General features: G+C 45.5%; 1 protein-coding gene across 3 annotated transcripts in view; it reads right to left on the minus strand.

Annotated features, from left to right (window-relative positions):
* Positions 1-15,293, minus strand: part of SIDT1 (SID1 transmembrane family member 1) — a 42,194-nt gene that overhangs the window by 14,034 nt on the left and 12,867 nt on the right. For all 3 annotated transcript variants that reach the window (XM_027894116.1, XM_027894115.1, XM_027894114.1), the window contains exons 2-11: positions 13,736-13,857; positions 12,480-12,650; positions 12,234-12,279; positions 9,301-9,402; positions 8,095-8,178; positions 7,390-7,483; positions 6,683-6,754; positions 6,217-6,310; positions 4,868-4,911; positions 954-1,025 (exon numbers count right to left, since the gene is read on the minus strand). In XM_027894116.1, coding sequence (XP_027749917.1) covers positions 954-1,025; positions 4,868-4,911; positions 6,217-6,310; positions 6,683-6,754; positions 7,390-7,483; positions 8,095-8,178; positions 9,301-9,402; positions 12,234-12,279; positions 12,480-12,650; positions 13,736-13,857 — 901 coding nt within the window. The remainder of the gene's footprint in view (positions 1-953; positions 1,026-4,867; positions 4,912-6,216; positions 6,311-6,682; positions 6,755-7,389; positions 7,484-8,094; positions 8,179-9,300; positions 9,403-12,233; positions 12,280-12,479; positions 12,651-13,735; positions 13,858-15,293) is intronic.

Raw genomic sequence — 15,293 nt, forward strand, 5'->3', positions numbered from 1 at the left:
CCTGAATTTTTCCCAAACCTCATGAAAAAACATTTCCGTGTTTCTTTGTCAGGCACTGAGAGATATCCCACCTTCACAGTCCAACAACTGGATGGTATTTGGAGTGTCAGGGTTGTCATCACACAACAGTGAGCAAATGCATCTTGAACAGGGACCAAAAATTACACAGAGCTGCTCTACTCTCATTTGAGCAGCTGCCTCACACTGCCCTGCACCTGCACAGCCTCACCCTGCAATCTGGGTCCACAGGCTGTCAAATTCAAGGATTGTCCCAAAGCCCACTGAGCTATTCAATGCCAACACTCTCCCAGGAGGGGAAATTGCTTTAAGGAGAAGTCTTAGAAATACTCTGGCAAAGGAAGTGCTTTCCCATCATCTCAGATTAGTGGGACCCTTGGGAAGCTTTTTCCTCCTCTGCAGCCAGGGCATGGTTCACCTGTTGAGAGCGTGACGTTATTTTTTCCCTAACGAAACCTCTGGAGTGCAAGAAGCTTCAATCCTGTTTTGCCCTGCAGCACTCAACCCTTCAGCCTTCCAGGGAAAGGCATACCTTGGTCTAAAAGCAGGCTTGATGAGCTAATAGCAGGCTTCTAGAAGCTTGCTTGGAAGGGACATTTGTCAGTCTCTAGTAAATGTCCTGTCTGAAGCAGCATTGTCACCAACACTTCTCAGGTGACTGTGGCTTTGTCTAGCTGAGACAAAAGTTTCCAACAACAGTCTCCCTGGGCACCTCTATCATGGATTTGCCACCTTTATTATGTAGATGCTTTTCCCTGAAGTGCAACCTAAACCTCCCAAACTGCAATTATTTTTTTTTTCTTCAAGTAGTTCCAAGATGCTCCCAAAGAGGCTTGCAGCTTTATTCCTTTCTGGCTTTAAACAACCTTAAAAGTGCCTTCTCCTCCCCCAGGACAGAACTTTCCTCGTGCCCCCAGTTCTGGAATATACTGTACCAATAGCACCGTAGCTGCTTCCCTCAGGAGTGCTGGCTGAGATGGGGTGTGAAGAAGTCATAATCCCAGATCCTGCAATGGAAACAGACCCAAGAGGGACTGTTAGCTTCACGTCAGTGCTTCAAAACACATCTCTGAGGTGAACACAAACAGCTTGAAGAGCTGGAGGGGCTTGGGAAAAGCAACATTTCTCTAAACAGATGGCAGTCTCTAGAGTACACTGTGCAAAAGGGAAACCCTTGCTTTGCAGTGTGAAGCAAACCCATTCCCTTCAGCCTCCTCAGACAGGCTGCCAGTGAGACCGGCAGCATGAGCTCCTCTCCAGCACCGTGCAGGGAACACACTAGGGCTGCAAAACTTGGTAAATTTTAGAACAGGTCTCATGATGTTCTGAACACTCTTCTGAAATTCTGATTCCTCTCCTTCCTCTCTTCATGCAATTGACCTCTCCAAACATTGCTACATCCAGACACTCCTGGAAGAGTCATGGACTTCAGCAAGGCAGCTGCTACATAGTTTTAACCAAACAAGGAGAAGGCAGAAGATACTCCATGCAAAAAGTGGCCATAATCTTGTGGTGATAAGAGTGGAAGCCTTCGAGGCTGGGGAGTCCCTGCCTCCTGCCCTTGCACCTGAAGCAACGAGGACTGGGACTGTAACCTCATGCCTCCACATTCCCTCTTTTTTTGCCTCCCATGGTGGAGCTCAGCAGCTGAACTGGTAGCAGACAAACGTGTCAGGAAACAGAGACAGCTGAATGCCTTCTCTGAGGGATGAGACACCCATCTCCACAAAAAGGGGAGAAGTAAGAGCAGCAGGAGCAGGACCACGTCTTCCAGTGGCGGCAAACTATGAGACAGGTTAAGTTACTTTAAAACTTCACCCTTCCAACAACATCATGTGGTCAGTCAGCATCAAAGCGATGCAGAACACGGCATAAGTACTTAGAGCCAAGCAACCTTACTGCAGCCTGGAAATAGCCAGGCTTCTCAAGCTGTATCTCTGGCTCCCCAGTACTTGATCTGTCTCAGACAGCAGAGGTAGATTCCTCTTTTCAGCTGGAAATTCTGGGCACTTCTGTAACACCTTGCATAGGTTTTTATGCCACTTCCATTAGCCACTCATGTAAAGGGACCTAAAACTTGTCCCTGCCTGAGCCCAAATTAAGGAAGCACCCTTACAGCAATGACATTTGACATTTCAAGTCCCAGTGACTGCTTTCCTTTGGCATGTTCACTGTGCTTGTTGGGCTGTGGGCTAATACTTGGTCTCAATTTCAGCTCCTCTACCCTCCTGCCCTATCCCTCTAACAGGGCAAAGGAACAGCTCAGAGGAGCATCAGAAGTGAACAACATGGCATGGACTGAGCACCAGAGGGAAAGTGCTGGCACACCTTAGTCCACCCCTTGAGCCCTGAGCTGAGCTTAGCAAGGTGTTGTAGGTCACTGCAGGAACAAGATCCAGCTCCTACTCAGCAGCTGCCATGCAAACTCCCTCTCTCATGGCAGTTTTTCCTGTTGCTTTAAAATCATTTGGAAATCTAGATCACTGGGAAGAAGCATTTCCCAATGTTTGTGCCAAGGCACATGCACAACTCATAGTCCTGTCAGTCCTGTCCCAGGGGGATGCTCCCTCCTAATTTTAGACCAGGCTTTATTGTCTCAAATGACCTGTCAACCTTCCCTCCCAAGTAACCAAAGGAAGATTTATATCTGGACAAAGCAGGGAGGCCAGGGAGAAAAGGCGTTCTGCCCTGTCTCTAACAGCCACTTTGGATCCAGCTCACCCAGTAATTTCAGTCCCACTTCCCAGTGCGCGAGTGAGTCAGCAAAGTAAATGTACCACACCAGGCGTGGTTCTTCCAGCTATTGCCTCCACCAGATAGTGATGATGTGGAAGGGAAGGTGTGCCACAGGATTAAAAATAAAAAAGTGAATCGCAGAAGCCAGACATAAGGTGGGTGACAAGAGCAAAGGGGCACGTGGAGTTGCAGGATATTCAAGGACAAAGGGCAGAGACAGATTGCTCAGCACTCCCATCCACAGTTTCTCAGTGGGGAAGGGGAAAGGAATGGGGAGTGATGAAGGTAAGACCCAGGGGTATTTTGGAGGAAGAGAAATTCCAGTGGGCGGGAAGAGGAGGGAAAAAAAAAAAATCAAAAAGCCAGCACGTCCTGAGTGACTTGGAAGACAGGGAAGATGCTAATTATCATTTTATAGGCATCAGTCAGACACACCCTGAATAAACACAATAGTGAAAGAAACAGCATATGGGTAGGACATGGTTCCTCCCCAGAGGAAAGGACACAGCAGTAACATGCAGTGCCAGACATGTGAGGGTGGCACAGATTACAAGGGAAAGAACAGCTCACAGAAGCAGCAGGTGCCTCTGGAAGGAAAACTGTGCAGGAATTGTGCTCCTCTTTCCCTTCACAGAGATGCTGTTTAACAATCCTCCCAGCCCAGCAACTCAGTTCTCTGCCTTCCAGGTCCATACTAAGAACAGCATCTGTGCCCTGCAACTTCTTTGGGAACTTCCCAAGCACCAGAATTTAACTTCCACCTCTCACCAGGGCATCTTAGAAAGCAGCTTCTAAGCTACCCTTCAGAATATTAAACCTCAGCTGCAGCACCAGTAGCACTCCCTGGGACTTCTGGTCTCACGTGGCTGAGACTGTGCCTCCTTGCCTTTAGCCAGTGACCCTTTGTCAACACCCTGGAGCTCTTCCACAGCCTCAGCCAGGTCTCTTCAGCTTCCCCCAACTCGCCAATACACAGTCCCTTCCCATTTCTCCAGTGCCCTAAGACTTGCTCTTGTTTTACAAAAGGATCCATTCCAAATGATTTAAAATCAGAATATATTTAAGGACATTTTTACAGTCTCCTGTTCATGTGGCGAAGAAAATCTTTTACATATATTCCAAGCACAGGGATGCATATGTAGATCTTCGTGGCTAAAGAAGCAAGAAGCCACTCCTGAGAATTCAAATGCCCCAGGTCCTTGGCAGAAATCTTAACCCAAGTAATGCCAGGTCAGAGTGAAGTTCCACCGCTGATCCTTAAAGCACAGCTCAGTTATACTAGTATGCTTATCTGATGATATGTAGCAGACCAGAGAGACTGAAAAAGCTGGGCATGAAAAAAGAGAACACATCAAGAACCTTTTAATAGTGCCAAAACGTCCTCCCTTCCTCTAGGGGAGAGGTACAAATGACCTCACCACCAATGCTTTGAACTACTTTGCAGGCATTAAATATTTAATCAAAATGAAAAGGCCAGCCTCCCACACTTCACCAGAAAGCAGAAACTCCCAGTGCCCCCCGTCCACATGATAAAAATTTCCATCTCTCACTCGTAGCTTCTCAGATGCAGCTATGTTTTTATAAGGCAGAAAGCTGCAATATGTTGAGATGTAGGTGCAGCATAAAGTAAATTGAATCCAATGCCAAAGTAAATATCACAAACACTATTGCCTAACTATTAGTCATTCATTCACCTGGTTGTCTGCAACTTCCACTTACAAAAATTAAAATACCTCATGCAGGGAGCTCTTAAAGTATAAGATATACCCAAAGTGCCTTGCTTTAAAATCAATAGACATGACATTAGGAATACCTGCCTGTAACCAGGTCTCAGCAAGGCTTGACCTTCTTCTACTCCTTTAAAAGCCAGCTCTTCAGGGTAGGGGTCAGGACCAGGTTCAGGGGAGCTGGCTTCAAATGCTCTCTCTTGTGATGATAGCGGGGAAGCTCCAACATCTTTCATCAGCACCAGAGACTGTGATACATGTACATGAAAGATGGCTCAAAGGGACTGAAGGTACTTGACTGACAGCCTGTCCCTTGCCTGGCCTAGCACCTCTGCTGTTCACTTAAAGTTGCTTAAAGTTGTCACAAAACAGAAAAGAAACCTTACCATACTCAGGAGTCAATCTCCCAGCTGAAGCCTTCCTTTGAACCCTGAAAAGGAAGGCACAGCACTCATGAGAGTGAAAAAAAAGGAAAAATATTAGACAAAGAAAAGCACTAGACAAAGCTTAGCCATGACTGCCTGCTGTCCACCTCAGACTTCCAAAGCACCAGAGGGCTTTTTTACGCCCTCACCTACCCACCAGAGGCAGCACAACCAGTTACATGACTACCCCATCCTACACTGCTCACCATGTTGGGAGAGACCCTCACACCACCTTCCCAAAAACAGTTTCACCGCTTAGAGAACCAAGCACATAAGAATCTATCGAAAGGGCAGCAGGAGCTAGAGGTGCTGATCAGCACGATGCTTAAGAAGTCCGTATCACCTCCCTCAATGCAGATCTCAAGCAAGAGATGGTAAAGAAAAACAAACAACCCAGTATAATCCCACAACAAAAAAAAAATAACAGCAAGGAAGACCACACAATTAAGTAATTTCATTGAAACGTTCCAACGAAATGTTGTTTGATTGATGTGTCTTGAAGTTAAGCTATGTCCCCATCTTGAAATTAATTTGTTTCAGAGCACTGAGTTTTGATGATTTCCTGTTCTGGAGCGGCTGAAAACTCTTTCCCACATTTGGGTCTGAAGAGGTGGTTGACAAGCATTGTTCCCACAAAACCAACCTGCTATTTGATGAGAGCTTTATATGCCTCTTCCCATGCCAACCTGTGCCCGGAGGGGCATGAAGGAGTAGTGAAGAGGCCTCCCTCTTCTCAAGCCTCCACACTTCTGGACAAAGGATTTGCTCAACGATTGTCACGGCTTACACAGGCAACAGTGAATGATCCCAACAAAATCCACCATCTCCACCACCTTATGCAGATATCCTTCTTAACACAAGCCCAGACACCAAAGTCAGGGCAGGTTAGGCAGGTAATGAAGGAAACCAGTAGTCTTGGGACTCCAAGGCCCTCTGCATCACTGCCACTTATTGCTGTACTCAGTCCAGCAGGAAAGTACCTTGGTTCCTCTCTGCTCTGGCATTCCATATCCTGATCTGGCCCCATCACAATTCCCAACTGCGCCCCAGTGTCCTCATATAAGGAAACCTAGGACTGAGGCACTATAAGATCTGAAGGGCAGACCCTTAAGTTTTTATCATTGCCATGGTCCCAAGAGCAGAGGAAGAAAAGTTTTCTGGCTGATAGTCAGTAGGAGCCCACTGGGTAGTCATGGACTTCTTTAGCTGCTCTGTTCAGATGCTTGTCACCCCAAATGTACTGTGGGGTAAGGCATCCCTGAGGGTGATGAGAAACAGAAAGGCTATTCTTGTATAACTCCTCAACTCACCTAATGTAGTGCACAAAAGCAACAACCACTGAGCCCAGGTAAAAGGAGAGGAAACTCAGGAAGCTGAAGAACATGGCCTGGACATAAACGGACTCTGAGGAAAGAGAAGACGTCAGTCACAGCCAGGACAGCAGCTCCCAGGGCCAGCACTCATGTGCTGCTCTTCCCAACACCACCTGGTGACAATGCCCAGCCCCTAACAGCCCTTTAAAACCCATCTGCTTTCTTCAAAAGAAGTTACCAGAACCTGTTGCAAGATCTCCCTCCATTTCTCCACCCCCAGCGCTATCTGGTGTGCCCATGAGATCACCCTGTGTCACACACCACCTCCTGGAAAGGACCAGGGCTCCAACTGCTGGTGCTTTCGGCACCATTCCATCAGAGGCTCCTGGCCCAGTCCTACCCTTCTATTCAGAAGTGCCAAGTTCCCCTGTAAAGTTGTGTTGCTCTGCCCAAAGACACTGACTTTTAATAGACGGCACAATCGTCACTTGAAGGTTCTTTGTCCGCTGCAAGTTCCAGGTACGGTTGGCATTCCCTGTGAGAGGCAAAGTGACCAGTAAATATAAAACCAATCAAACATTAATGTCCTCTGGCCCTGATCTTCATTCTCTGAACTTGCAAAAACTACAGGATCTGGCTTTTCACTGCAGTCTTTGTGTGGTTTTGCTTTAAACTGCTCTCGAACTCATCAATGAACAGCCTTTTCTAAATGTTTCCCCCCTCCTCCCTATCCACAACCTATTTTTCAGACTAGAAATCCCTGCTTCAGCCTTCCATACATTGCTGAAATCTGGGTGCCTGAATCCCAAAGGCACCTCTTCTATTCACTTAGTCCCCAAAGGACAGATGCTCTCATTACAGATACTGGGACACCATTTTTGCCTTTGGCCAAATCTCTGGGAGTAAAACACTTCTGTGCAGGATGCCGTGCTAGAAACGTGCTATGTTTCACCAGGGCTTAGCAAACTTGGCCAGCAGAGCTCTGCTGACAGCTTTAGGGTAAGAGAAAGACACCCTCATGGGGAAATTGTCGGGGGGGGAAACAAATCACAGCTCCCTGGATAAGACAGAGTTATATGACCACCCCATGTCATCCCACAGGAAGGTCCCAAAGGACGCTCACTTCATCACACAGATGCAGCACCAAATCCACCTCCCAGAACAACTTACCATGAACTGAAGAAGGCACAGAACCCCCACAGGCATAATCCTCCGGCTTGATGACAAACACAACAAAGAACTGCTCACCTGGGAAGTCCTTTCTCTGCACAAGAGGATGGAACAAGACAGAATCCACAAGACATGAAGCCTCTCCCTCCAATGCAAAGCACAGGTGGTGCTCCAGAAGGCCAGAGATCAGGTTTTAGTCGCTATATACAGGCACCAGCCTTACAGAGACCTGCCTGCTCTGGACAGAGCCTGGCTTCTAGGGATGCTCCCCTCATCCTTGCTGACAATAAGCTGGGTTCACCAGTGTGCAGTACAGTAGTACCCCAGCACAAGCAAACCAATACTGATGCATTTCTTTATTTATTTATTGAGTTCAAACCATCTCCCTCAGCTTTGCTTATTATAGAGGCCCTACTATCACCACTCAGTGGTAGAAGAGCCAAGGTTCAAACAGAAGACACCTAGTTTCAGCCACTCTGATCTAGAGCCTCAGCACCCAAAACATTTGCCTAAGCAAACGTAAGCAAGTTTCTGTAGTAGTGGGTAATGTCATTTCTTCCCCTTATATCAGCTGATCTGAAAAAAGCAAAGGCTCATACGTATAAGAGGATTCATCAAAAGAAAATTGAGAAGGCATAGAAAAAGCTACTGGAAAAAAAAATTAAAAAAAAGAAACAACCGCTGGGACAAAAATCAGCATCTCACCTGCACTGTTATCGCTGCTTGCTTAGTCATAGACTGGTAAACACCGTTGAACTCCACATTATGGTCCAGGTCATAAACTGGGCACTAAAACAGACACAATTAAGGGTTAAACCAGGGACAGCATCCAAACTAATTTCAGAGGAAGCCAGCTGGAGAACACAGGGCAGAACAGCAGAAAAAGGCCCCAGCTGAGGTATCAAAAAGAAACAAAACAATTAGAACCCATTAAGAAGTTAGACTGCTCTGAAGATATCAGTTCAGGCCTGCACTCACTGATCTTGGTGTTCTCACAAGAGGACTGCAATTTAATGCCAGAAGAGGATTCAGCAGGATTGATCACTCCACCATTCCCACAGGACAGTGCCCACACTCAGGTGTACACTGGTTGTGTCACACACTCCACAGTGTGTACTGCAAGTGCTTGCCCTCATTTTACTTTCCCACTACTTTCAGTACCTGAAAGATTGAAAATCATCTATCACAGTCTCCCTTTCTACCATTCAAACATTGGGATGTGGGCAAGAGTTGATGTCATCCACTTCTATCTTCCCCCAGGTATTAAAAGCAACTGCCAGGGCTTCAGAGCCAGCACCCAAGGCATCTTGCACCTCTGTTGCCATTTTGCTGCTCTTGCACTGCAGGTCCCTGCACCATTCAGGGAGGTGGGAAAGGAGGATAAATATCATGCTATTTCCCAGCTGCAAGCAACAGCCATTCTCCTCACAAAAGGGGATGAGTAACTACATAGAGAAAAAATTGAATTGGAAAAGAGAGACCATATTGCTAGACATCTGAAGTTCCCCAAGCTGCCTCGAGACAGGGGAAACTCAGGGGAACAGCACTGTTCCCTCCCTCAGCCATCAGCATCCCATCCAATGCCACTCCATGGAGAGACAGACTTACATCACAAGGCGGCAGGGAACATCCCAAGGGGAACATAACAAATGCCCTATGGACAGGCTGGAAAGGAACAGCTTGTTCAACTATTTGCAACAAAATTCTCCACATGAGCTGCTCAAACTCAGCGTCTCTGTCTTTGCCTCCTTCCCACAGCATTTTCATTCCTCTTTCGGGGGCTCCCTTTACCACCAGCAGCACCAGAGTGAAGTCCTTCATAGGGCTTTTTTCTCTGTAGGGCACAGACCCTTCACAACAGGACACAGAACTCCATCAGGCAGCTCCTTACCCTTCTCTGCTCAGACTTACCACAATATCCTGGACGGAGACAACCGAGCATGGGTACGCTGCATCAGACACCACATTAATAATGACTGAATCGACATCCTGAGGAAATTTGTACAGAAAATACTGAGGAGAAAGCAGAGAGCTGAGAGTTATGATCCAGAAATCACCCCTGGCAGTAGCTTCAGCACCTTTCTGAGCTGCCTCTGCTGACCTAGCTGGGCTTTGCAGTTGAATGTGGATGGCCTTCACAAAAATTCAGATTTCAAATATTAGGACCTTAAACTACAGAAGAGCAGATTAAACACAACTCTTCCCCTTGTACAGCATGCTAGTAGACACAAACATCTTCAACATGCAAGATACAGCATAGCTTCTGCTCCTTTAAGCTTTTTCCCACCTGATGAAACTAAAGTGACTTCATTTTACACCCCATTCCATTTTATGTTGATATGACTGATTTCCAATTGTTTCCATACTTCTGGCTGTACTTTATATATGGAACACATCATGGAGTTTTATCTCAAATGTCTTGCCTCAAAGATCGACTGTGAAAAGTATTAGGTTAAATGCCTGACACTCTGTGAAGAGTTTCATTAATAAATGATTGATAGTAATTGTAGGATTGAGGATTTTTTTTCCATTTCCAACGCAAAGGGTAATGGGGGTTTCTCTTCTCACTTCAGCTTTTAAAATAACTCATCTATAGCTCTGAAAAAAATTGGGAGACCCTAATATCTACCAATATTCCTACTTTTACTCTAGGGGCAAGAACTGGTGTGCTTGTGCTTCCGTGCTTTGAGCAGGCCCACAGGACAGTTTGTGGGGTCAGAAAGTGCCCTCCCTGTCCTGGGAAGGGCTTTTCCAGATTTGAGCAAAAGATGTCACAGAGAATATCATTATTTGTATGTTTTTCCAGTAAAAAGTTTGATGTACTACCCCAGCCAGTTGCTGGAGAAGCAGGGTTTCTGTGCCTGCCCCAGCAGGCAGGCTTGTTGCAAGGGCTTCCACCATCCTGCTTGGACCCTGAGGGCTCAGGCTGTTACAGCTGCCTGAAGAAGGGCTGATGGACACCTCATCCCACCTCAGAGGGGACACAAGGCTGAGGACTGCCACCAGCCACCTACCTTCCTTCCTTCCATATGGCCACCAGGCAGCCACTGCCGCCACACTGGAAGCTACCACAGCTCCTGCTCCCAAGTTCTGAGACCTTCCCAACTGTAGCGCTCCCTTCATGTGGCATAAAACCTTAGTGCTGAGCAAGGGCCAGCTATTTCCCTTTTCCCCTTCCACATGCCATTCCCAGGGAAGTGAGGCCCCCTATTGGAAGGGCACGGAAAAGCAAGAAAGCACCCAAGCTTCTTTCAAGTTTGCCCATTCCTACTAAAGCATATTATTCCCATCACCCTCTCCAAGCAGGTTGCCTTTGCTGCTGAGGGAACGCTGGCTCCAACTGCAAGTCCTTACTGAAAACTCGCCAAGCCGGTTTCTTTAGCTGAGCATGGTTTATTTCCACCAGGCAAGGACACTGGCAGCCTGAGCTCCTGGGTTTCCCAGGGGCACTGCCCTTGGAAAGTTTCAGGTCCTTGAGGAAGTCACCCATGAGGGCTCTTCTATAGTTTCCTCTAAACCACACTTACACCAGAGCACAGAATTAACACAAGGGGCACTGAGGCCTCTGCTGCAGAGACTGCGAGTGTTTATAAACACATCCAGCAAGACTTCTGATCTATACAAGCATATACAATTTCTGCTTCTGCCCTCAGGCACGAGCAGTGTTCCACAAAACATCTCCTTCAATTGTTATGCTTGTCTTTTTCCAACAGCCTTCTATATCCTGAATCATCTTTTTTTTTAACTTTCTCCTGTAGATTACTTAATACTTTGATTTACAAAAAAACTCAGCATTATACCAATTAAGAAGCACTCATCTTCTACTCCATACAGCTGGTTTTTAATTAAAAGTCACAAATCTCTTATTACTAATTGCGACGAAAAAACCCAGACCAGAGTCACAAAGTTAATTCCAGGCCAGACCTTAAACAGTCTACATTCAAAAGATAAAATCCTAAGTAATGAGTGTTTTTTTCCAAATAGTCACCACTATTCTCTATGCTTCTATAGTACAAAATACTGCATGTTATCTTCAAACCAGCTTCACACATTTGACAACAAAAAAGATTAGCTGGGATGCCTGGTAATAAGAAACCTGAAATTAAGTGTTATTACTAACAGTGAAAGCAACAACAAAAACAGAGTAACAGACAGCTTAGGTAAATTACATACCTTTCCAGCTCTGCAAGTTCCTGTATCTCTATAGCTACTGCTAACAGCATTTTCATTCAAGAGAGGATCTGTATCTGCAGGGCTTTAAACAAGGCTGTCCAGCTGGAGGTGCTGCACAAAAGTGCTTCCTTCTGAACTTATAGACATATCAGGCATTTCATTTATCATCTCGCAATCTGACTTGCTGCCCTGAGCAAGGACTAGCAGTCTGAGTTCTGCTGCACCTTTACAGCTTCTTTATTTCCGGTTTGGTTTTTTTCCAGTAAAGATTGCATCTTGACAAGTCACGGTCAGGCAACTGAACCAGCACTGCCTGGAACAAGACACTGGTGTGCACCACCTCACTTCCCATGAAGTGCAGCAGATCAGTGGCCTCTGGACTTCTGCACATTTCTGACTTTTACTGAAGAGCCAATACCACTCATTTGCTCTGCTCATGGGTTTTGGCTCACTTAATTCTTTACAAGAAGACCCCAGTGTGTCCCTAGAGGGGCTGAAACAGTTACCTCTTCACTATATCCGCAGAAAATTCAACAGTAAGGAAGGTTCCCTATATTTTAAGAGGCAAACAACCTAGTCACATAAGACTTGCTATCTCTACAGAAAAGATCACATCAATCACTTGGATGTGGTAAGACATACAGGCAATGCTACACAGGACTTCTCCTTACCTGGGGCTGGGAAGGGCTGGCAGTGAAGTTAAAGGCTTTGTTGGTCCTAGAAAACAAATGCCAGTATGTTGAAGTCTAAAACTTTCAGAGTTGGAATACACACAAAGTACCCTCAGATTAAACAAAAGAAAAAATAATATTTTTTTCCTGGGAAGGAAGAGGAAGGAAAGAGTAGGCAGATGGACCAAATCCCTGCATAAGAGATACATGAAGAAATTACATTTGTATTCTCACATCCCAGCTTACTCAAGTTGGAAGTTCTCGAGTCTGGTGACTAGCAGCTCATAGGCAATGTTAAATGGTGCCATGGAAGCAACATCCACAAATATAATCTGGTCAGAGGGTCTTGTTTCAGGCGTCGGCTCAGAGGGACAGAGGGTGCGACTCACTTCTTGGTACTTGTAGGTCCTCTGATAGCTACAACAGCCAAGGGAAGGAGGGAAGGGAAAGTTGGATGGAAAAGTGAGAGAGAGAGAGAGAGCAGTTAAAAAGTTGTTCAGCAGTTCTAAGAATGACATAATTTTTCCCCTGCTTGCATAACTGAAATTGTAATCTGAAAGGCCAAGGGCATTCAGTATTTTATTCAGAGCTCAAACTCCACCTCTGTTGTCTCTTGGGGTCCACACAAGGGACTGGTCATCCCCAATGTTTCACATCCCTCGAGGATGCCTGTGCCATCTGTAGATCTTTAACATCTGCTATTTACTGGAGGCAAAAAGTAATGACAGGCCAGAGCAGCCACTGCTGTAACCATCTCCTCTGTCAGGCAAAACACTGCCGGGTATCTGCTGCCCAGCAGCAGGATTCAGTCACAGGACGAAGCCTCAAATCTCAGATGGTCTAAGGAGCTTGCAAACTTGATGTATTTGCAGCCCAAAGAGCTCTGAGGTTAATGAAGGCATAAAGCAGCATCCCTTTTGCAAAAAAAAAAAAAAAAAAAAAAAAAAAAAAAAAAAAAAAAAAAAAAAAACAACAACAAAAACCAAACCAAAAAAAAACAAAACAAAAAAAAACCAAGCAAAAAAAAAAAAAAAAAAGAAAAACACCAGCCCCCAAACAACCACCCCGCGGAATACACTTAACATTTGGGTGTACCTGAGGTGAGAAACAGAGGAGAGCCCTTATATCCCAAATGCACTGTAAAACAACAGCTGAGAGTTCTCTTTCAAGAGCTTATTCAAACCCTGCTCCAAACTAGAACCCAAGAACTACCTGCACACACGGTAAGCAACTGTAGAAGGACAACAGTGATGCGTGGTAGATTCACAGGAGACAAGCCTCCTGGTACTCTGTGTACGTATTTGAGAAACTAAGAGATAAGAGCAGGCTGCCAAGTAAGAGGTTACCAGCCAAATCTTGGTCTTCCTGATGACAGGGATCAAGCACACTTTGCTACCAAGCCCTGCAGTCTACACAGGTTACAACACATAGCGATTGGGGAAAGCTGATGAAGGATAAGCTGGCAGACAAGCACGTTACAAAGAGAAGACTTCAGTACTTACAGGCCTCGAAAAATTAGTGGGACCTGCCATGACAGCACTCCCTTCTGCTGGCGAACTACAAACAGCACAGGATATCGGAGGTTCTCAGAGCTGCTGTTCACATACACCCGCACTGCATCTACCTGTGGGAAGAGAAAGGAGAGTACAGGTAAGTATTAGCTGAAGGTAAAGAACAAGACAGCTCCACATATAAGTGAGAGAAGCCTGTCCCCCTTCCTCAGTCTAACCTAGATGCGGACAATATCCACAGGGAGATCAACAGTGTTTGTCAGTAGACTGGTCACTCAGATCCAGAGGTCATTTACAGAAGTGCCTCTTTGCTGATATTATAGCTCAGAACCACAGCCCTGCACCCAGGTCAGAGGTGACTGTCAAATAATGTATAGCAGACAAATACAGAAGGCATAATAAACAGAGAGTTCAGTAGCTTCTGCTAGGAGCAACCTGAATAACTTGTGCTACAAAATCAATCAAACGCACACACATACAACATAGATCCAAAGCTACAACTGAGAATTTTCTTGCTTGGACTCTTGTGTACACTCCTCTATCAGCTTACTGGGAAAGTCACAAAGATGATGGAGATTTCATCAGTAGCCAAGCATAAAAAAGCAGGATAGCAACTAGCACCTGGTTCTGATGGAAATGATAGCCAGATAGCCATAGCCTATATGTACCCCACCTAACAAAACAGGAACACACTGCGGACTGCCTTCAAGTGGACAAGGAAGGCTGCTTTGCATTGTGAGCAAGGGTTTTAATGCAGTCCACTGCACCAGCAACTGAAATGTTTCCTTACGTTTCCTGGCCACCACATGGCTGCAGAGGTAGGACAGCTGTGGGGTACAACACCCTCAGTTCACCATTTGAGAAGCAAGCAAGCAGTTTGTCTGCACCAAATAGAAATGTCACCATTTCCATTTGAAAAGAACATCCCTTCAGCTCCCCCTCCAGAATGCAGACACTGATGAAGAAAACAGAGTATGAGAATGTATAACTCATTGTAAGAGACAGACCATCTTGATTAGATGCCTTTAAATAATGAAAGCATATTAAGTAGATAAGATACCCATATTTTAAACCCAACACATCTTGAAAGATTAGAATGGACTCCCACTAGATTAGTGAAAGACTTGTCACAGACATTTTGACTTTATACCCTCCAAGAACAGTAAAGGTAGAAGGGGGCAATACCTTCTGAAAAAACATACAAAGATAGCAAGGTAGCAGGAGGGGAGCTACCTGAGATGGCAGGTACACTGAGGACACCAATTTCAAAGAAAGGGCTTACATTTGCAATTGCAAGTCAGAAAGAAAATTTATTTTTGTTTAACGATTCTAGGCTCACATGGGAGTTTAGCCTACTAGAACAAAACACCTTCTTGAAAGCCATAAACATTATAAAATTTCCTGCCATTATCATCATGATCCTGAGAGTACAGCCACCATTTCCTAAAAATTAAAAAGGTTTAAAAAAAAAAAAATAATTCAATTAAACCACCCTTGAGACAGGAGGGCAGACACCGGAATCTTTTTCAATTGTCTTCTGGCTTCTAAA

Source organism: Empidonax traillii, unplaced genomic scaffold (genome assembly GCF_003031625.1).
Source record: "Empidonax traillii isolate 1590-97213 ecotype Southwest subspecies unplaced genomic scaffold, ASM303162v1 scaffold418:size511083, whole genome shotgun sequence".
NCBI classification, from domain to species: Eukaryota; Metazoa; Chordata; class Aves; order Passeriformes; family Tyrannidae; genus Empidonax; species Empidonax traillii.